The sequence below is a fragment of the Grampus griseus genome (genome assembly GCF_964374135.1).
Source record: "Grampus griseus genome assembly, chromosome: 7".
Classification (NCBI taxonomy): Eukaryota; Metazoa; Chordata; class Mammalia; order Artiodactyla; family Delphinidae; genus Grampus; species Grampus griseus.
Genome location: NC_139001.1, coordinates 71,929,898 through 71,951,871, shown reverse-complemented (window position 1 = coordinate 71,951,871; position 21,974 = coordinate 71,929,898). Strand labels below are relative to the sequence as shown.

The following is a 21,974-nucleotide window of genomic DNA, read 5'->3' as shown; positions in this document are numbered from 1 at the left end:
GCCGCACACTCCCTTCCTTCCATGACTGTTGACTTAACATTGACACACTAGGTCTAGCAGCTCTTTTCATGTTGTGGATAAGGTGTTTTCTTAGGCAGTACTGGGCTAAGAGTTTATTGTCCTTTGAACCTGCTTTGGGGCTATAAACTGTAAGTTCCAGGTTATTTGGCCAGACCGTAATAACTAGGTGAAATGTGTGCTGTGACACGTTTAGTCAAATCAGCTCATTTTCTAGGAGGATAGTGAGGTGGAGGCCAGCCTTGCTGACATGAGATAGACAGGCCTGGCTTGGCCTGTGGGCATAGTCGAGCAGAAGGAGGTGCCGTATGTAGGTCACACTGAGGCGTTAAGCTTCAGAAACTAGGAATGGCGTTGCTCTTAGAGTGGGTAAGAAAGGCATGGGCGGCTTTGGATTTTAGCAGTTTGAGTTTATGCGGTTGGTGGTGAGGTTCTGAGGCAGGTGGGGTCTAAACGGTTGGAGGAGAGGTTGGCGTTGAAGATCTGGCATCATTGATGGAGAGACAATGGTGGGATGTAGTGAGGAAGTGCAGTGAGAGGAAAGGGAGCTCTGGACTTCTGGGACAAGGAGACGGATTGCACGGAAGGAGGTGAGGGGGGTATATGCTGACAAGAAGTGAAGGAAGGTGAGGATGAAGGGGAAGCCATTGGCTTTTCATTGTGGGAGGAGGGTCCTAGATCCTTAGGAGATTCCTTCCATTGGGTTGTGAGGCGTGAAAGAGGAGAGAGCCAACGTCCTGGCATGGGAAGTGGACGGGTTGAGAGGTTTCGGGTAGTTTGAGGGTGGGGAAGGGTATTGGTTTATGTTTTAACCACGCAGGGGATTGGGACGTTGTTGGAAGCATCATTGAGACAGCATAGGGAAACACAATCAGTGAAGAGGGAGCAACTGGAAACACAAGGGAACGGGGTCAGCTAGCCTCCTCTGTGCTCCCGTTGAGTCCGTTCACAGTGCCGTTCCAGCTGGATTTTGTCTTGTTTACGTGTCTCCAGTCCAGTTGCTGAGACCTCCTCAGGGCAAGGACCTCGCGTTGTTCCCCGTGGGATCCCCATCATTAAGCCATGATGCTGGTTATAGGGGGATGTTAACGCACAAATGGATGAATGAGAAATCGGGTTACGCTGACGAAGAGCATAGAAGGCACTCACGTTGCATAGACTGTGGTCAAATTCTGCACAGTCGTTACCACCTGTTTGATCGTGGGCACATCATTTACCTGTCCAGGCCTCTGTTTCCCCATGCAAACAAATTGGGGATCGTAAGACACAGTGATTCACAGGGTCGAGCAAGTTAATGAAATAATTTAGTTAACTTTCTGCATCTGGCACGTAGTAAAAACTTGATACGTATAAGCTTCAGAAAATGAACAGACTCGTAAGTGCAGGTAGACTTAGAAGGGGGCACATGATCCCAGGGCCAGGAAGGAAGGACGTCAAGGTAGATGGGATGTAGAGGAGTGCAGGTGCCCAGTGACTGCATGGTGAATTGTCTCCTCGGGGAGGTGGGAAGCCACGTGCTTAGCTCAGAGCACTGGACACCTTTGGCCCAGCCACTGAGGGCTGCGTGATCGTCACCCGCAAGGGCCAGCCAGCCACAGTACTTGGCATGTCCTTGTGTTGGACGCAGATGGCATGGCCACAGAGCCGGCAGACTGGGAGACTGAGGATAGCTGAGCCCGTGGGTGGGAGAGTGGCCCTGACTAGAGTGATGTGGGACTAGCCCATGGATAGGGACCAGGTAGGGCATGGAGCGCTGGGAGGTGGCAGAGAGTGTTTTCCACGGGAGCAAGGGAGGCTCTCATTTGAGAGGGGAAACCGAAGCCTGAGGTCTGGGAGGTAGTGTGTGTGAGGGAGCACAGGGTATGTGCTCTAGACCCTGACAGGACGCGAGGCAGGACACTCAGTGGCAGTGTGGTCTTAAATGTCATGCCTTCCCCTGCAGGATAAAAAGCAATCTCGTGGTTTCCACCTGCCCTGATTTCCTCGTCTGTAACATGATTTATACGTGATATGAGAAACAGGCAAGCATCTGGATAGATAAATATGATTTAAATGATGAATGCTTTTAATCCTCTAGATCAGCGACTACTAGAAAACACATTTAGAAGAATGCTTTTCTTTTTCACAGTTTATCTTTTCCTCCACAACTAGCTGCTTTTCCTCAGCAAAGCAGCACTTCAAAGTTTGTCAGGTTAATAGAAATGAAAATAATTCACCCTGCACAGAGGTCACTGCTGTGACCTTGGAATAAGCAGCCCTTAGCATCTTTTCCAAACAGATTGGCTCAGACAAAGGCATGGAGTCCACAGGAGACAGAATGAGTCCTACGGATGTAGAGGGGGAAAATGGGTGGGATGGCTCCTTCATGAGAGGGTTAGTTGGGGGATTAATTGGTGGTGTCAGTTGAATGTCTACCCTGTGCCCAGACGCAGCAAACCTACTCATACAGCTTAGCTTTTTTACCCCTACAAGGAAGGATCTGTGTTCCATTCAAGCCTAGAATTCTAGGTGTTTCTGATCATGAGCTGTTGCTGTACATGGCCTGGTTTTTCTTTCCCTTCCATTGTAAGGCCTTGTCCTTTGGCCCAGGTCTGTCCCCAGTGGTGATTGTACTGAGGGGAGGCCTGAACGTCAGGTCCAGTGACGGTTCTGCTCCATTTGTCCACTTGCGCATCTGTCCTTCGTCCGTCCGTCCGTCCATCCATCCAAGAAATGTGTATTTGCGTTCTTACTGAGTCTTGGGCATTTGCTAGGTTTTGTGGCTATAGCTGTGACTTAGACAAGACCCTTAGTCACGTGGAGTTTACGTTTTTGTGACAGACCTAAATCAACAAATAGACTGATGAGAGAGTGATGGAGGATGAATAGGGGGCGGGTGGTTCCATCTTCAAAGACCTGCCCTGTCCAGAGGCTTCTCTCTGAGTCACTCCACAGAGATAGAGGAAGCCTGAGAAAGCCCTTAAAGTGACTCGAGGAATAAACAGCATTGACCATCTTCTGTGAAGAAGCAGCTTTGCACCCGTTTTGTTTGGTGATGCTGAAGCACCAGGAGAACAGTTCAGGGGTCGAGGGGCGATGTTCGCCCCGAGGGCCTGCAGAGAGATGGACTCGGGTCTTTGGTTACCAACCTGTGTGTTTCTCGTCCTAGGAACGGGCATGCTCTCCTGGCATTCATGTTCTCGAGACAGGAGGGCAAGCTGAACCGCCAGCAGACCATGGAGCTCGGCCATCACATCCTGAAGGCACACATTTTCAAGGTGAGACCCACACCACTGCAGGGAGTAGCCCTCCATGAGCCTCACTCCCAGCACAGCCTCCTCCCTAAAAGTAATTGTTCTCGCTCAAGTGTGTATCTACCGCTATGATTACATTTTACTTTTTCCCTGTCTAAATCTTTTCTTTTCACTTAAAGCTTCCACTTCATTCATTCCCTTTGTTTCCTTGTTATTTAGTTGTTGAACCAGATTTCGTGACCTGTGTAGTTGCAGACCACCTGGATTTTCTGATTGTGTCCTTATTTCTTGTGGCCTACGTTAACGTGTTCCTCTTTCCTCTGGATTTTTTTATCATTTGGTATTTATATCGAGCGGCTTAATCAGGTTCAGGTTTGATCCCCACCCCCTCTGCCCCACCGGGTGTCACAATTACTTTATACAGGGAAACCTTGTTTTATTGCACTTTGCTTTATTGTGCTTTGCAAAATTTTTTTTTTTTTTTTTTTACAAATTGAAGGTCTGTGGCAACCCTGCGTTGAGCTAGACTTTCAGGACCATTTTTCCAAAAGCATTTGCTTCCTTCATGTCTCTGTGTCACATTTTGGAAATTCTTGCAATATTTCAAACTTTCTCATTATCACTTGTGGTGATGATATGTGATCTTTGATGTTACTACGATGACTTACCGAAGTCTCAGATGATGGTTAGCGTTTTTTTAGCAATAAAGTATTTTTAAATTAAGGCATGCACATTGTTTTGGGCAATGCTGTTGCACACTGAATAGACTACAGTATAGTGTAAACATAACTTGCATGTGCACCAGGAAACCAAAGAAATTGCATGACTCGGTTTATTGCTGTGGTCTGGAACCAGACCCACAGTATCTTCGAGGTCTGCCTGTTAGAGTTAAAATGCTCTGTAAGTCTGTATAAGGTTTCTAGTGTCAGGATGCGTAGCATGTGTGCTTGGTGTGATGCCATTGGCCACGATTGGTCTCTTCCTTCATTAGGGGTTCCAGATGGCGATATTCTAACATTTATTCTTCCTTTAATTGATTGGAGAACCTCTGTCAAGAGAAGCTTTCTCCTCATCTGCCCCCGCCCTTTCCCCAGGCGTACAGTCGATGTAGGCTAGTTCCTCAACCCTTGGCTTTAGGGCGGGAAGGCTCACAGGTTCAGGCCTTTTCTGTGTGCACAGCTTTTGCCCCGCGTTCAGCAGGGACCTGCGCCCTCCCGGGCACACCCGCTTTCAGACCCACACTGCAGGTGGGAAAGGAGACCTTGAAGCTGATTGGTCGCTGTTGCTTCCAGGGCCTCAGTAAGAAGACTGGAATCTCTTCAAGCCATCTGCAAGCCCTGTGGATTGGGTACAGCACCGAGGGGCTGTCTGCCGCCCTGGCCTCCCTCAGGAATCTCTACACTCCCAATGTGAAGGTAAGTGACCCTCTGCCGGGAGGGCCAGAGTCCCCTGCCCCCCTGGCCGCTGTTGCTCCAACAGTCCTGCTCTCCCCAACACTGGCTGGTGGCCAGAGAAGGCTGGGACGCTACTACTAAAGATGCTGTTTCCCGATGGGAAGCACACAGACCCGAATGCTCTATTGCCGGTTCTCCTCTACAAGTTTAGCTTTCACTGGGGCAGGAAGAGGTGGGTGGTCAGGGGCTGCTACGTGAGCATGTGGTGACTGTTTCAGAGTGGATGAGATAAGGGAAGCAATTCACAAAGGAAACCAAAGGTCAGAGGAAACCCTGGTCAGATATCCAGGGAAAATGGACTTTTAGGGCATCCTGGTTTCAAATCTGGACTATCTCTTTATGGTTCGTAGGAAATTAAGCACTGATGAGTAACACGAAGTGGTGGGCACACAGAGGGAAACTGTTACTAAAGGTTTTGTGCACAAGTGTATTGATGACCACGGAAAGCGTAGCAGGGTCTGCCCGCTGCTGAACCACGAGCTTCCTCACTCTTGGTCAGTGGCTATCATGTCACGACGTTCTGCTGAGGTTTTTAGGATAGATTTTCCCTCCTCATTTAGTGCAGCCTAAGAATCTGCAGCACACAGAGGCCGAGTATCTGTTAAGGCAACAAAGAGGAGTTAACTCCCACAGAACGTGGAAATTACTGTCTCATATCACTTTACCACCATCTTTCCCAGAGCAAAGTAAGATGCGATCGTAAGTGTCTTCACATTTTAGATTTCTCACCTGTTTGACACACCTGCTAGACTCCAGGCCTTTCAGCCCCAGGCCCTGACGTGTCCGGCTGCCTTCAAAAGCTCTGACATCGTTTCCCAAGGAGTCATATTCTCCCCTTCAGTCACCTCCATGAGAACAGTCATACCTGTTCTCTCCTTAGTAGCACAAAGGTGCCGTGACATGTCGCAGTGTGGTCAAGGGAAGCCCTGGAACTTTCCAGGAATCTGTCTTCTACTTCTCCTCACTTTGGTTCATCAAATCCACCTGGGGAGGGGGCCACGTGCCCCAGAGATGGTGCCGTGGAGGACACTTGGGGGCCACTCTCGGGGGACTTCTGTGCCTCTCCTCCCCTGCTGTCAGTACGTCCCACCCTCAGCACCTACACCGTGGGTGTGTGTCTGGGGATCAGGGCCTTACAGAGCATTTCCTGTGTCTGGTGATGTGAACTCTCCTCCCTCTTCTCCCTTCCTTGCCTTCCTGGTGTATAGTGGTCCCTCGGATCAGTTCCAGGACCTCCCACAGATACCAAAATCCAAGGATGCTCCAGTCCCATATATAAAATGGTGCAGTATTTGAATATGACCTGCGCACATCCTCCCGTATACTTTATTTTTTTTGGCCACGCCTTGCGACATGTGGGATCTTAGTTACTAGACCAGAGATCGAACCCGTGCCCCCTGCGGTGGAAGCGCAAAGTGTCAACCACTGGACTGCTGGGAAAGTCCCATTTCCCCCCCCCCTCCAGTATACTTTACATCATCTCTAGAGTACTTATAATACCTAACACAATGTAAAGGCTATGTAAATAGCTGCTGGCACACAGAATATTCAAGTTTCGCTTTTTGGAGCTTTGTGGAAATTTTGGTTTTTGAATATTTTCGATCTGCTGTTGGTTGAGTCCACAGATGCAGAACCTACTGATACAGAGGGCAGGCTGTATTTATTTTCTTTCGCTTTTTTTTTCTGCAACTGAAATATAATTGACAGATAACATTACATCTCAGATGTGCAACCTAGCGATGTGTTATTTCTTTGGATTGTGAAATGACTACCACAGAAGGTCTAGTTAACAGCTATCACCACATATGGTTATAAATTTTTTCTTGCGATGAAAACTTAAGATCTGCTCTCTTAGCAACTTTGAAATATATAATACAGTGTTACTAACTGTAGTCCCTGTGGTGGACATTACATCTCCGCCTGCTGGTGTATAGAAGGGAGGAGCCTGGGTGTCAGGAAGGACCTAGCGGTGCTCTGACCCTGGGGCAGCTCACCCACAGCCCTGCTGCCCAGTGAAGAGCTTGGGTGTTGGTTAGAGAAAGGCCACCACCCCCTGGTGGGTTCGGACAAGGTCTTTTGCTAATAGAAAAGTGCAGGTGGGCTCAGCACTGTTGGGGTTCCAGGCTTGATGGGCAGAGGCCACATTGGATTTCAGCCTGGCTCACCCCTGGGTGGGGTGCCTGGGAGTAGAGCAGCCCCAGGGAGCCGCTCCTGGGAACCTTGTGCTCAGCCCTGCTCCTTTGGACATTTCTACTCATTCTGCAGACCTCTAGGCTTGAGGGCTTGTGTCCCGACTGAAGCTACGTGCAAGTTTCATGCGGTGAGGACAGGGAAGCCGCTTTTATAGTTAAGGAGCACGAGCTCTAAGCTGTTGCTCGGGGTCAAAGTGAGTGCTTCCTTTTTAGATAGCGTTACTCTGCAAAAGGTGGAGAACACGCCGAGCGTAGACTTCACGTGATGAAGGAATTGTGTTTAGAATTTTTGTTTTTTGCTTTACTTTTTTTTTTTTTTTTTGCGGTACGCGGGCCTCTCACCGTTGCGGCCTCTCCCGTTGCTGAGCACAGTCTCCGGACGCGCAGGCTTAGCGGCCATGTCTCACGGGCCCAGCCGCTCCGCGGCATGTGGGATCTTCCCGGACCGGGGTACGAACCTGTGTCCCCTGCATCGGCAGGCGGACTTTCAACCACTGCGCCACCAGGGAAGCCCTGTTTTACTTTTTATAGAAATTGGAATTGAGTTTACTGTAATAACACTGTTTCATCTTTCACTTCAGTTAAAATTATATCTTTTGGCTTCTCCATAATTAATAAAATTCTGTAATGATGGCAAGGAAGAAGGAAAGAAAAATTAAAATGGCAGAATCTGTTGTCACCATTTGAATGAATTATAGGCCCAAAAGTTATTTTAATGTGGAGAAAAGTAAATGGGGAACATCACACTCTGTTGAATACGAGTTTTTAAGGCAGTAAATTAAAAGGTACAGTGTAATAATGTAATGAGCTTGACCCTCCTGGGATTATAAACTTTCCTCTTTAACATATTTGCAATTTTAAGAGTTATTCATCTTTACTTTGTTTTATAGAACTCCAGTGTCACCTACCTCTACGCTATCCCCCAAATTGTATAACTTGGTTACCGAATTTTAAGGCATTCATTATCCTTCTGTTTCTTTTATCTTTCAAGAAAAAGAAAAGAAGGGGGGGTTCACAGACTCATGAACAAATTACGGTAATTTAAAATTATGCATGCAATTAAGGAGTTTTTTTAGAGAGTATTAAATGTCATTACAGGAAGGGATGTCATTTTGAGCAATAACTGCAGTTTGCTACTTTGGTCAGTTACAGCGACTTGCTCCCGGATGATTACTTGGTAGGTGAATTTTAATTTTGGTGGCATGCCTGTGATTTCTAGCAATGTGATCTCCCATTGCCCGGCCAGGCTTACGCCAGCCCGGGCCCTGGCTGGCCCACTGGGGAGCTTGCCGCCAGTGCCTTCAGGCTCCCGTCCAGCTGGTTGTTTTGCTCACGTAGTCGCATGGGACCGGCTGCCAGCCACAGGCTCCCGAAGGCTGTGCGCTCAAGAGAATTAAGGTTGTGATTCTTCTCTCAGCTGGAGCTGGAGCTGGAGCTGGGGCCACGGGGGAGGAGACAGGAGCTAGGCATGGACTTTGGCCCAACTTCCCTGGCTCAGAGGATCCAGTCATATTCTGCATAACTAGTAGGCAGCACACATTCACACCGGTTGTATTGATGAGAACCTCCAACATACTTAATGAGAAAACTGAGCTTCCCACTTTACGACCTTGCTGGACAGTGCCTCTTCTGTTCCTCAGGAGCACATCATTTTTGCCTACCCCCCTAGCCCCTTTTTTATTTTCTTGTATTCATCAAATCCAGAAGTATAGAGGTAATATTGCCATTTCCAGGTGTTATCCGGGGAGAGCTTCGTGGTGGTGATGACCAGATGATTTCCATGTGATTGGGAGAAAATGTACAGGAAGAACCATTTAAAACCCCTTCCTCGAAGGCGGAGTAATCTTAGCCAGAGCTGCTGCTTTGGCTGCTGGACTGCTCTGTGATACTAATTAGCATTGTGCCCAGGGCTGATTTGTGGCTTATCTGCTCTGAGCCTCAGTTTTCTCACGTGTAAAATGAAAGTAACAAAAGAACCTGCATCATAGAGTGATGGGAAACCTCATTGAGATGTTAAAGCTCTTGGGAGAATACTTGGCATTTATTATATGGTCAAGTGAGAACTGAGATTCTACTGTAAGCACCTGAGAACTTGTGAGTGTGCAGGTTGGTGGTCGTGAAGGGGAGCTGCCCATCATGAGGCATTAATGGGTCCACATCTGCCCTCAAATAAGCATGAGGTCTCCCTGCTGCTCTGTGCTGGTGAGCAGCCCAGGCAGGCCAGACCCTCCAGGTCTCCAGGTTCCTGGGGTAGAGCGCCCTCCTGTGCCTTCCAGGGGTCAGGGACTAGGGCCCTTGTCTCTTCTAAAGATTCCATCAAAGGTGATTGTAACAATAGCAAGTAATATTTATTTAGCACTTACAGGATGCTGAGGGCTGTGCTAAGTGCTTTGTGTGTCTGGCACGTTCATTTTTAATCTTCACAACAACCCGAGGAGGTAAAACTGTTTTTACCTCCACCTTTCAGATGAGGAAACTGAGGGTGAGGGCAGTGACAGGGTGACGCAAATCCCACAGCGGGAAGGGTGCCTGCCGCCGAGCAAGCCCATGCTCCTTCCACAGGTGCGCTCTGCACCTGACATGTTTACAGCCATGGCTGCCAGCTGGAACCACTCAGGAGCCCCGGGGCCCTAGCCAAGTCAGAATCTCCCAGGGTGCGGCTGGGGCTTTGGAAACTTGCAAGCTCCCAGGTGATTTCATTGTGCAGCGAGGTTAAGAAACGTGGGTTCGGGGTAGATCCACAGACTGATTGGGGGGTAAGTGGTAAAAATACCCGCCGCGTTGCACCCACAAAGGAAAGGAACTTTGGTTGAGAACTTACCCTTTTAAAATGCTTTCAAATCCTATTTGAGTCTGTGCTGTTTTTAAGAGCAAACCTGCACAGGGTGGTAGAGCAAGCGTGGCAGGGATGAGTTTGCCCGGGGTTGAGTGTCGCATGTCACCCTTGGGACAGGGACAGCTCTCCGGATTTCTCCTCCCTGCTTTTTCTGCCCTTCCATCCTCACGTGCTGGTTTGTTGCAGGAGGCTGGGTTGGTGCTGACCCAGATGGGGTTGAAAGATGGTCCCCCTGATTGGGTGAATGACGAGGCAGGTGTTGGTCACTTGGGTACAAGCTGTCCTTCCTTCCTTTTTTTTTTTAACTGAAGTATAGTTGATTTACAATGTTGTGTTAGTTTCAGGTGTACAGCAAAGTGATTCAGTTTTATATATATAAATAATTTTTTAGATTCTTCTCCCTTTTAGGTTATTACAAAATATTGTGTTGTTCCCTGTGCTATACAGTAGGACCTTGTTGATTATTTTATATAGGGTAGTGTATATGTGTGAATCCCAAACTCCTAATTTATCCCTCCCCCCAACTGCAAGCGGTCCTTCCTTAAAGGTAAGTGATGATCCTAATGGCAGGAAGGAACTGACTTGTGGGCCATCCTCACCCATAAAGGGGCTATGTTTACCTCTCTTCTCTGTGAACTTCTGTGTCTTAGAACCAGTATCTTGTGCCATGGGCTGAGCCGGGAAGTGGAGTGTGCAGAGTAGATGGCCATGCACGGGGTCGGCCTCTGTGTGTGTGTGTGTTGGGGAGGGGGGGGGCGTGTGCATGGGGAGGGCTGGGGGCATTCTGTATAGGATGGGGGGACTTCTCTCTGGTGTCCTGGCATTGAAGCAGGGACCCATAGGAAGTGATCCTTTGTCATCTGTAGCTATGGAAAGGGTATTTATTCCTGGCAGAGGGAACCATATGAGAAAGAGGGAAAGACCAGGAGGCCAGGGCCTGCTTGCCATTGCTGTAGGACAAGCGTTAAACCCAGCATGGTCACGGTGCGGGGAAGTGAGGGAAAGGGTGCTGGGAGACGAGGTCAGAGAAGGAGCTGAAGGGCTGGGTCACCCGGGGTTCAAGCTTCAGTGGCAACCCAGACCGCTTCAGGTTTGACACTTTGGGTTCTAACCTGTCTGTATGCTGTCTCACTCTTCTGAGGTGTGGTGTCACCACCAGAATAATAATTTCTATCACTTTGTAAGTATTCTGTCAGCTACTCTTGTGGACACCGTATCATTGAAATACCTTGAATTTTGTGTGTTTTGTCATCTTTCTGTATCTTTTAATGATCCCATGTGTCTCCGGTCAAATGAGAGACCCAGTCTGTGTGGTTTTCACACCTAATGGGCAGCCCGGAAGTGGCCAGGGTCTGTTGGGAGTGATTGATGTCGATCCGGGACCATTGAAGGGAACTGTTAGAAGAAACACAGTGGGCATCTTAATAGGTGTTTAAAGGAGTGTCATTTTTCCAATGACCTGGAGATTTGAAGAAGATATTAGTATAGCTAAAATTTGCCTAAGGTATTCTGTGATTTTATTTTAAAACCTACAAATAACAAACTTCCCTTGATATCTGGGTCCAAGGAGTTAAGTGGGTGGTGGATGTAGTAATTAGAAAAAGCCGCTGATTTTCTGTGAGTCTTGTGCTGCTGACAGCCCCAAGCATGTGAACATTGTCACGTGTTCTGCTTTTTCTTGAAGGTACAATTCCTTGTAAAGAAAAGAGAGTATTTGCTTTCACTTTTGGCTTTATTATCTCACTGTTAATTATTTAATCCTGTGATGATTATTTCATTGCCCCCCAAAATGAATTTTCTGTTTTCATTTGGATCAAACAGTGGTTTTCAAAGTGTGGTCCCCAGGGACTTTGCTGGTGGCGCAGTGGTTAGGAATCCGCCTGCCAACGCAGGGGACACGGGTTTGTGCCCTGGTCCGGGAAGATCCCACATGCTGTGGAGCAACTAAGCCCGTGAGCCACAGCTACTGAGCCTGTGTTCCACAACAAGAGAAGCTACCGCAATGAGAAACATGCACACCGCAACGAAGAGTAGCCCCCGCTCACCCGCAACTAGAGAAAGCCCCTTCCCAGCAATGAAGACCCAATGCAGCCAAAAATAAATAAATTAATTAAAAAAAAAAAAAAGGGTGGTCCCCAGACCAACAGCATCAGTATCACCTGGGGGGAATTCATTAAAAAGGCACATTCTTGGGCTTCCCTGGTGGCGCAGTGGTTGAGAGTCCGCCTGCCGATGCAGGGGACACGGGTTCGTGCCCCGGTCCAGGAAGATCCCACATGCCGCGGAGCGGCTGGGCCCGTGAGCCATGGCCGCTGAGCCTGCGCGTCCGGAGCCTGTGCTCCACGACGGGAGAGGCCACAACAGTGAGAGGCCCGCGTACCGCAAAAAAAAAAAAAAAAAAAAAGGCACATTCTCAGGCCCTACCCCAGGCCTACTGAATACAGAGGTCTGATTCCAGAGAATGTGCATTTCTAAATTTTTAACTGTGATTAAAAAAACATAAAATAAAACGTACCATCTTAACTATTTTTAAGGACAGAATTCAGTAGTGTTAAATATTTTCACATTATTGTACAGTAGGTCTCTAGAATAAAACTAAATCTCCATGCCTATTAAATAATTCTCATTTCCCCTCTTTTCCAGCCCCTGGCAGCCACAATTGTACTTTCTGTCTCTATGAATTTGACTACTTTATGTCCCTCGTATAAGTGAAATCATATAGTGTTTGTCTCTTTGTGGCTGGCTCAGTTCACTTAGCCTCATGTTCTCAAGGTTCATCTGTGCTGTGGCAAGTAACAGGATTTCCTTCCTTTTAAAGGCTGAGTGATTTTCCACTGTATGTATTTACATATCACATTTTTCCATTCATCTGTTGACCTTCTAGTTCACCTGCATCTCTTGGCTATTGTGAACAGTGCTTCCGTACACAGCAGTGCAGATACCGAGACCCTGATTTCACTTCCTTTGGATCTGTACCCAGAGTGGGATTGCTGGCTCTTAAGAAACCTCCATACTGTTTTCTGTGGCAGCTGTGCCATTTTACATTCCCACCGGCAAGAATGTCCATTTTCAGTGCATGTGCAGGTCACACTGGTGCACACTCAAGTTTTTGAGAACCACTGGATCAAGAATACCACCCTTCTCCACAGCTGTTGTTGTGACTGACATCTACGTGAGAAATTAATCTTGTTGGGGGACCTTCTCCCACAGGTGAGCCGTCTCCTAATTTTGGGAGGGGCCAACGTGAACTACAGGACCGAAGTGTTAAATAACGCCCCGATCCTGTGCGTCCAGTCTCACCTCGGCCACGAGGAGGTGGTCACTCTGCTCCTGGAATTTGGCGCCTGCCTGGACGGCACGTCAGAGAACGGCATGACTGCCCTCTGCTACGCGGCCGCTGCCGGCCACACGAAGCTGGTGTGTCTGCTGGCCAAGAAGGGGGCGAGGGTAAGCAGCAGCGGGGGAGGCAGGGGTGAAGGTGGGAGGGGTCTTCCATTGCTTGTAGAATTCTCATTTTCTGGGCCAAGCTCCCTTTGGTCTCTGCTTTGTCAAGCTGCAGCTAACAGAAATCACCACATAAACAGAAAAGGTGGAGCTACAGGCTCCAGACAGTGTGTGATGTAGCCTGACGTGGGTGTGTGTGTCACCTCCGAGAAAGAGAGAGCCCGTGTGTTTTGTTCGAAGCTCTTACTCTGCTTAATCCTGCCCAAGGGGAGGCTCCTGACCGCCAGCAGCCTGAGTAAGGCCATCCTTTCAAAAGCCTGCAAGTGTGGTCCTGGAACTTGTCACAGAATTTAACACAGCACTGGATTGGTTGAAAACATATAAATGTTTGATTTTTTTTCTCCTTTCTTCTTATTCCGTTTCATGTCTTTTTTTTTAAAAAAAACCCAATAAAATGAGTTCTGTGGGTCTTGGAAGGCATGTGCTTAAGCATAGGGTTGCAGGAACACTAGAAGGCCCCAAATTCTCATTTCTCCAGCTGCCAGCTGGGACGTTGGGCAAGTTGTTGAGCCTGTGTGCCTCAGGCTTCTCATCCGTAAAATGGGCATAACAACAGGACCTACCACAGGGCTGTTGTGTGAGCATAAGTAAATCAGTATGTTAACAATACAGAGTGACTATATTGTTAAGGGGTTACTCGAGGACTATCAATGTTAAGAGATTAAATGAGAACAGTGCCAAGTTCCCAGTAAACTCTGTTTAGGTTTATAAGCACTTCATTGGGGAAGGGAGAAGGTACTTTTGAACAACAATAGAAGTAAATCACTGATGTGTGTCTTTCTTCTTTATAGTTAGGATCTTTAAGGTTCAACGACAAGATATTAGGCTTATAGTAACTATGGGAGTCTTTTTGGCTTTTTCTCTCAAAAATAAAGCATTTGGGACAGGTCACCCTTAGCTCATGGAAGAAGGGAAATGTTGCTGGTAAGCCTTCCCGGTGGGTTCATTACTGCTCATCACCACACCTCCATTTCCACTTCCAAATCGTGGCTGGGCTTTGTCCGGAGGCCAGCTGAAAGCTCTGTAGGAGGGGATGGGTTGTGTAGTGGCCCTTGCAAAAGCCTCTGGGTTGAGCTGTAGAGCATCCTCAGAATTTGCGAGCAAGGCTGGACCCTGAATCCTCTTCCAGGCTGATATTTCCAGGTTTAGACAGGGAATGATGTGTTGTCTGCTGCCTCTTGCACCATTAGGGGGTATGCAGCACTTGGGTACTCCCCATTTGTGGCTAGCCGGCCTTCCTGGCTTTGCGACCACACTTAGCATGCTGACACGTCCTGGGTCACCTGCCTTCCCCAGTAAAATGCCGCTTGGGGTCCCTTCCTGCTCTTCTTCGTTCAGAGCTGGGTTTTCCAGATCCCTTCCTTTCGCTGGCTTTCCTGTCTCAGTAAGCAAAGAACTGCTCTACTCCCCAAGTCATAGCTTGTCACAGCAGAGTTAGAATACTCTGCCCAAGTTACCAAGGTTGGGAAGTATAGGTTTTGGTCTGTCCTCATACCTGCTTCCCAGAGAACTTGGAGCGCTGAGTCATTTGCGAGGAGGATGTCTTGTGATCACTAGTTGTACAGAGGGAACTCGAGGCCTGGAATAGTGCATTAATTACACCATAGTAATTCAGATGGAGACTCTCCAGAGAGACGTACTGGGACATTATCCCCTTACACCTGCAGTGGGATGGGGTTTGTGCAGAGCGTGTGTGGGGCACTGTGACAAAGTGATGCTAAACCGTGACCTTCCCCTGTTCCTCCCCCCCACCGCCCGCCCAGGTGGACCACTTGGATAAGAAAGGCCAGTGCGCGCTGGTCCACAGCGCACTGAGGGGCCACGGCGACATTCTCCGCTACCTGCTGACCTGTGAGTGGTCTGTGGGCCCACCCCAGCCAGGCGTGCTGAGGAAGAGCCAGGCCCTGCAGCAGGCACTGACAGCGGCCGCCAGCATGGGCCACAGCTCGGTGAGTGGGGCTGCCAGGGCTCTTCCTGGGAAACTGGGAGCCCCGTGTAGCCCAGTGGGTCTGGTGTTTTGCATCCACCTTCTTCTGAGTTGCTAGCTTGTGATGCACCAAAGGAATGAAAGAAAATGAGGGTTTCACCACGTGTAAAGATCTTCTGTTGTTATCAAGCCTGTCCTGTGAGTGAAAACGCTGGGGAGTGCCCACAGTCTCAGGTGCTGGCCCGGTAGGGGCTGGCTGCTCCCACGTGGAGCCCCTCCATGGTGTGCATTCTCTGCTCTTCCTTGTTTCTTCCCCTCTTCCTTCCTTGTTCTATTTTTACCCTCTAGCTCTGCTGTCTACCTTTTTCCCCTTTGATTCATTCTTTTGTCCTTGTGATCTTTTAACAATAATCACATGGAATCCTAATTATAAACTTGTTCTTGAGTATTTGAAGGATTTTTAAAAATAGAACTTCAGTGCTCTGGTAGCATGAAAGAGTGCTTACCATCGTGGTTCCTGCACTGAAGGAAAACCTCATGCCGTAGTTACATTGAGCACTTCATTTCTGGTAGGTGTCAGTATTCCTCGATTTGAAGAATTCATTGGCATCTCCTGACCCGTGTGTCTGTAAATTTAATAATATTTGACCCTCTCTCTCCGTGTATTTCTCACGCTGTATTACGTATCTTCAAGCAGTTACAGAGTTGCCAGTGTTTGGTAAGATTCTTCTCCACAATGACTGAAACGTAAATTTGGTTGCAAAGCCAGCTGGCTGACTTTTAGCATTTAAAACACTAGAGCAGATACACGCACACACTGCTAGCTTATTGTTGGCATTTAAAACATCAAAACTATACACATACACTACTCCAGCCAACACAATATATTGCAGTAAGTTGAATGCAGAAGCATGTAAGAAAACGCAGCTGTCTTTTCTTAATACAGACATAAAAGAGATTTACAAAAATGTGAAACGATGCCAGTCAACTCCTCTATATGTTTTAGCTTGAAGAAAATACTCATTTCATAAAAATGTGTTAACTGTTACCATGTGGTGGGTTTATTATAATTCCTTTAAAATAAAAATGTGAATAAATACTTTTGAATACCCATATACATAGATTCAGAGAGAGCACGTTAAGTCCACTTATTTGAATGTAGGTGTTTTTCCTCTTTAAACTGTTCCCTAAATCTGTGTGTGTCCAGAATGTGCAAAATCATCTTAGGGAGCACAGGGAAGCCACAGTGGACGTGACCTTGGTCTCAGCTCGTTTTAAAGCTGGCTGCGGGGAGCTGTGGAAAAGCAACTGCAGGACATCCAGTAACTGTTCCGTGGAAAAGGACAGGATTTGTTCACCAAAAGACTTGAAGGGTGTATTAGTTTCCTCATGCTGTTGTAACAAGGGTCCACAGACTTTAGTGTCTTAAAACAACCTGTTCTGGAGGTCAGAGGCTGAAATTAAGTTGGGTCAGGAAGCCAGTGTTCCTTCTGGAGGCTCCAGAGGAGAGTGTTTCTCTGTTTTTTGCAGCTTCTAGAAGCCACCTTTATTCCTTAGCTTGTGACCCTGCCTCTATCTTCAGAGTGTGTCAGTCTAACTGAGGCTCCTGTCTCCTGATGTCTTCCTTCCTCTGACCCTGGTTCCTCCTGTCCCTCTTATAAACAGCTGTGTTCTTATCAAGTGTATATCAAATATACACTTGGATAATTCAGGATAATCGTCCCATTTCAAGATTCGTCATCACATCCGCACATCCCCTCCTGCCATGTAAGGTAACACTCACAGGTTTTCAGGACTAGGATGTAGGGCCCTTATTGGGAGTGGATTGAGAGACTGGAAAATGGCTTCGGCGAGCTCGAGGTCGCTGCCACACGAGTGGGGTGGATATTGGCTCTGGTTCGGGGCTCAGACACTTCTGTTTCCCCGCGGGCCAGCACCCCTGCCTCCACACCTATGACCCAGCCTGCTCTTTGACAGAGGGAAAAGAATAATGTTGTCAGTAGAGAAATTTGGAACAGCACTATTTTATTTTACTGAAAAGGTATGTACATCACCTTGTTTTCCTTCCTTGTGAAAAAAGGGAGTCACCGTCTTCTGGCGACTTATGCAGAAACTGCACTGTGTATGATCTCCCCTGTCCTTTGTTGATTAGGCTGGCATATTTGGGTCATGTTGGAATTCATTAGAATTCTGAGTACCTAGTAATCCTGAACAATGTTGCCGAAATTCACTGTCTTTTTTCTTCTCCTTCTCAAAGGGAAAGTGTGAATAGCATACGAATTATGCTGGAAAACCGTTTTCATCATGTTTTCTCTCCTTGTGCAGCATAAGATAATCATGGTTAAAAAACAACACACTCTCTCCTTTGATACATAGGTTACAATAAGCACATGTGGCTTTGAGAACTCATTAAATCACCTTGCCACTTCTGACAGGTGGTCCAGTGCTTGCTGGGACTGGAAAAGGAGCATGAAATAGACATCAATGGCACCGACACACTGTGGGGAGAAACAGGTAATTATGGTTCCACTGCTTGTAGTTGGGGCCAAGTAGCTTCTTGACGTTTTAGCCTGCATTTTGGCCCAATTGTCTTAAGAATGACTTGGGATGCATCTAGTCCTATTGTTATTTTATCACAAGGCATTTGAAGTTAAGAGCTTTTAAAGCTTCCCAAATGGCTAGTAAAACTTTTCTAGAAGCAAGTGTAATTTGAATCATTTTGGATTTACCAGCAGTTTCTGTGCATGTGATGAATGTCAGCTAGAAATACCCAAATAAGATAGCGGTTTCTGCTTTGCTGAGTTTTCTCATGTCCTAACCGACCTGGTCTTCCTGTGACCTGTGCAGAGTGAGCAGAGTGGGAACTTCCAGCCCCATGTTCAGGTGAATCAAAGGTGCTCAGCAAGGGAGGCTCTGGCCTGCCTCCTGGAAGGAGAGTAGCACTCAGTCCTCGTGGAGCTGCTTAAAATCCTGAATACCAGCTAACAAGTCAGTTTCCAAGGGCGTGCGGGTGTGTGTTGAGCTGTAGTGGAAGAAGGAAGCCCGGGGCGAGTACATCTGAGTTGGATACTTGTCAGCTCAATATAAATAACACTGCTTTGAAATTTTCCATTTGACTGAATCGGTATTAGAAATGTAAGACTTTGTGAGCAGTTGTTGTTTAATAGATGTAACCAAGGTGTTTAATATGCATTTCCGGGCTGTGTCCTGTGTGTATACATAGCGTATATGACTTCAGTGTCTCCTGCAGAGATTTGTTTCCAAATGCTTCTCACTTATTTCCTAACAAGCCAAATGGTGCTGTGTAGAGTCCATCAGCTCACTCATACTTATTAGGAAAAGCCTCAGAGTTTCCTGGTGGGTATCACAGGTGCTCACCCCCCGACCACGGTTGCCATCACACACACACGTGGGGCTTACAGTTGCTTGATGTGGGCCATGGAGGTCCCGGCAGGAGGAGAGGTGGCATGACCCGGGGTTCAGGGAGAGCACAGGACCCCCAAACGGGATTGGATTATGCTTGGGGTACACGTGTGTGGATGTAAATACTGGCCTTAATTCCTTCTGGAGTCTTTCCCCCACCCATTTCTCTGTACCACAGTAGGGACTGCTCTGTAATTTGATAGAAGGACAGCTTCTACCACTTCCTATTGTGTTGCAGGCAGCAGGATAGCTGGGCAGGTTAGCACGTGACTTCCTTTGTGCTTAGCCAGAAGGTCCGAATCCCTGCCTTCCGTTGCCTGGTTATTCAACTTCGGGCAGGTAACTTTGCCTCCTTGTCAAACGAGGTAAATAAGTTTTTATAGGATTGCAGTGAAGACTAAATGAGATGAGATAATCTTGGCCAAATGTTCCCAATGATCAGATTCCCTGGGACAGTTGAGCCTAGAAATTCTGATTCATTAGGTCTAGGGTGAGTCCAAGACGACCCTTTCCTAACAGGGCACCCAGGTGGTTTCGTGGCTTCAGGACAAATAGAGAAGCACTGTGAGAAGCTGTCTAAAGTGCCGGCCTTACAGTGCCAGTAATGAGAGGAGCTGGTGATGATGATGAGGGTCAGTGCTAGTAGCAGTACAGTGACAGCCCTCATTTAGCTCAAATAAGAATCTCCAATCTTTAATATTAGAGTTGAGTTTTCTTTCTGGAAAAAAATGTCCAGAGAAGGGCTTCATTTGAGGGCTCTGTGTGAGCAGTCTGTTTTGTCTGGAGATGATGAGTCCTGAATTTCAGTAACCACCTCCCTCCCTTCCCCCCTGAGAATCTGCTAGGTTGCAGGCTAAAGAAGCACGTAAGGGAAACTACAGACACCCATCAGCCTCAGTGAAAGGATGAGTAAGAGTTCAGCCTCTCCCTTCCAAAGCCTCATGCATAACCTTCAGACCACTTTGCAGCCTGAGAAGCAGGTCACATCTTCCCTCAGCAGGCATTAAGCGTGAATTAACTCAGGCAAGCCTTTGAGAGACTTTTGAAAAAATTTAAACCAAGTGAAAGCTAAGCACTATTTCTCAGGCTTCGAGGCCCCAGCAGTGCTCTGTGGCTGCATGTCAGTAAAACCAATCTTGCCTGCTCCGCGTTTTTCTATCTGATACCTTTCTCCTGTGTTCCTTCAAAAATGTCCACCAATGTCGGCTACCACAAACGCTCCTGATTTCCAGGTCTGTGGTTGTCAGAGGAATACTTTGAAATCTTGAGGAGGAGGTTTTAGATGAGAAAACATCTGCAAATAACAGGGCTTTGCACGAGTGTCTGCTGCATTGCTCAGATTGTGAGGTCTGTGTTTGGGATTTGGCCACATAGGGTCCACACCACCTGACCCCGAATGCCTTCTGGAAGAGAAGGCCCCGGTGCTGATGACAGCCTGAGTGGATGGGTCAGCTCATAATCCTGTTCTCACCAAGCCGCCAGCTGGTGGGTCCCCAGCAGCTGCTCTGTGCACTCTTCCTAATTGCTGGGGACCCTCAGAGTGAAAGCGATTGTTTTGCTTCCTGGTTTGTTTGATCCTCTTTCCTGGGTGTGGTCAGTGGTGCTTTGTGTCTAAGGCACTCTAGGATGGAGCTTGTCTTTCTCCAACCACAGTGAGAGGGTAGGATCCCAGGAGTGATCGTGTCTGGGGTGTGGGCAGGTGACGGGACAACCAGACGCTGTGTGTGAATAATGCAGTTCCTTATTTCTGTTTGACCCTGTGTGAGTTCATACAAGTCTGTTCAGCGTAGGTTAGCTATGGACAGCTTGGCTTTAAAATGCCAGCTGATGACGGGCTTCCCTGGTGGCGCAGTGGTTGAGAGTCTGCCTGCCGATGCAAGGGACAGGGGTTCGTGCCCCGGTCCGGGAAGATCCCACATGCCGCGGAGTGGCTGGGCCCGTGAGCCATGGCCGCTGAGCCTGCGCGTCCGGAGCCTGTGCTCCGCAACGGGAGAGGCCACAACAGTGAGAGGCCCGCGTACCGCAAAAAAAAAAAAAAAAAGCCAGCTGATGGGGCTCCCAGAGAGGGTCTCCGGGGTGTGTTCTTGGCTCACCTGCCCATCTTTGAAGGGCCCGTTGGTTTCCATGCAGTACTACGCCGCCCTGTTTGGAGCACAGCTACCTGCCCATCTGTCCTCTCCCAGCCACGTCCAGGAGGTGGGAGCGCTAAATCAGTGTGCAAAGTCCTCCTCCACTTTTCTGCTGGGAGGGACCTTTGCAATCCCGGGGGAGCTGCTGTGTGTTGCACAAGTAGGGTTTTCATGCCTGTTGCCGACTGGAAGCAGCAGTTCATCAGTGAGAGATAATGACAGCGGACAGCCGGGGAGGAGGGAGCACAGGGGGCACAGCCCCACGGGAGGCCCTCTGTCACCCAGGCCCATCCGCGTGGAGGTGATGGCAGTAGGTTCAGTTGTGTGTCTTCAGTGCGCTGAGCAACTCCCTGCTGATGACCTGGAGTCAGCAAACAGTGTCCCGAAAGGGGGTGGCTCCTGCCTTAGGTATAAAGAGACAAGACAGTGTATAGAGTAGATTTTTAAGACATTCATCTAAAATGGGAACAATGTTTACTTTGGGGTTTATTGCAGTAAACTCAGAGTTTTAAGAAAAGTTGCAGAATACAGATGTGCCTTGGCGATATATGGTGACTTTGGTTCCAGACCGCTGTAATAAAGTGAATGGCACAGTACAAGTGAGTCACACAAATTTTTTGGTTTCCCAGCGCATGTAAGTTACATTTACACTGTACTGTAGTCTATTAAGTGTGTAATAGCTTTATGTCTTTAAAAAATGTATATACCTTAATTTAAAAATACTTTATTGCTAAAGAAATGCTCACCATCATCTGAGCCTTCGGTGTGTTGTAATCTTTTTGCAATAATAACATCAAAGATCACTGATCACAGATCACCGTAACGAGTACATAATAATAATAAAAAATTTTTAAATACTGCAAGAATTACCAAAACATGACACCGGGGCACAAAGTGAGCAAAGGCAGTATCTGCAAAGTGCAATTAAATGAGTTATGCCTGTATGTCTACTCGTTTTGGAGAGCAGAGGGCCTAATTTATGTAAGTTTCCCTTTCCACCAGCATCTGGAGCCATTTGCCTTTTACGTCTGTTTGATGTCTAGATCCAGCCCTTCCAAAATCAGTCCTGTAGCTCTTTAGCGCTTCTCCTCGGGCTCACGCAGTTCAAGGAGTGTGACACTCAGGCGGAGGGGGGGAGTAAGGAGAAAGCTCGGAGCTACAGCGCAGTGGGCTTGGGGTGCATCTCCACCAAGCGGCTCTGCCCGCGAGGCAGCCGAGACCCTCTGCTCGTGACGTTCACACTCTTGGTCGGACAGCC

The 21,974-nt window shown here is 47.9% G+C and overlaps 1 protein-coding gene across 1 annotated transcript in view; it reads left to right on the top strand.

Annotated features, from left to right (window-relative positions):
* TANC1 (tetratricopeptide repeat, ankyrin repeat and coiled-coil containing 1) overlaps positions 1-21,974 on the top strand; it is a 229,711-nt gene that overhangs the window by 183,046 nt on the left and 24,691 nt on the right. The window contains exons 15-19 of the mRNA XM_082658840.1: positions 3,167-3,275; positions 4,544-4,666; positions 12,944-13,180; positions 15,001-15,186; positions 17,600-17,678. Coding sequence (XP_082514966.1) covers positions 3,167-3,275; positions 4,544-4,666; positions 12,944-13,180; positions 15,001-15,186; positions 17,600-17,678 — 734 coding nt within the window. The remainder of the gene's footprint in view (positions 1-3,166; positions 3,276-4,543; positions 4,667-12,943; positions 13,181-15,000; positions 15,187-17,599; positions 17,679-21,974) is intronic.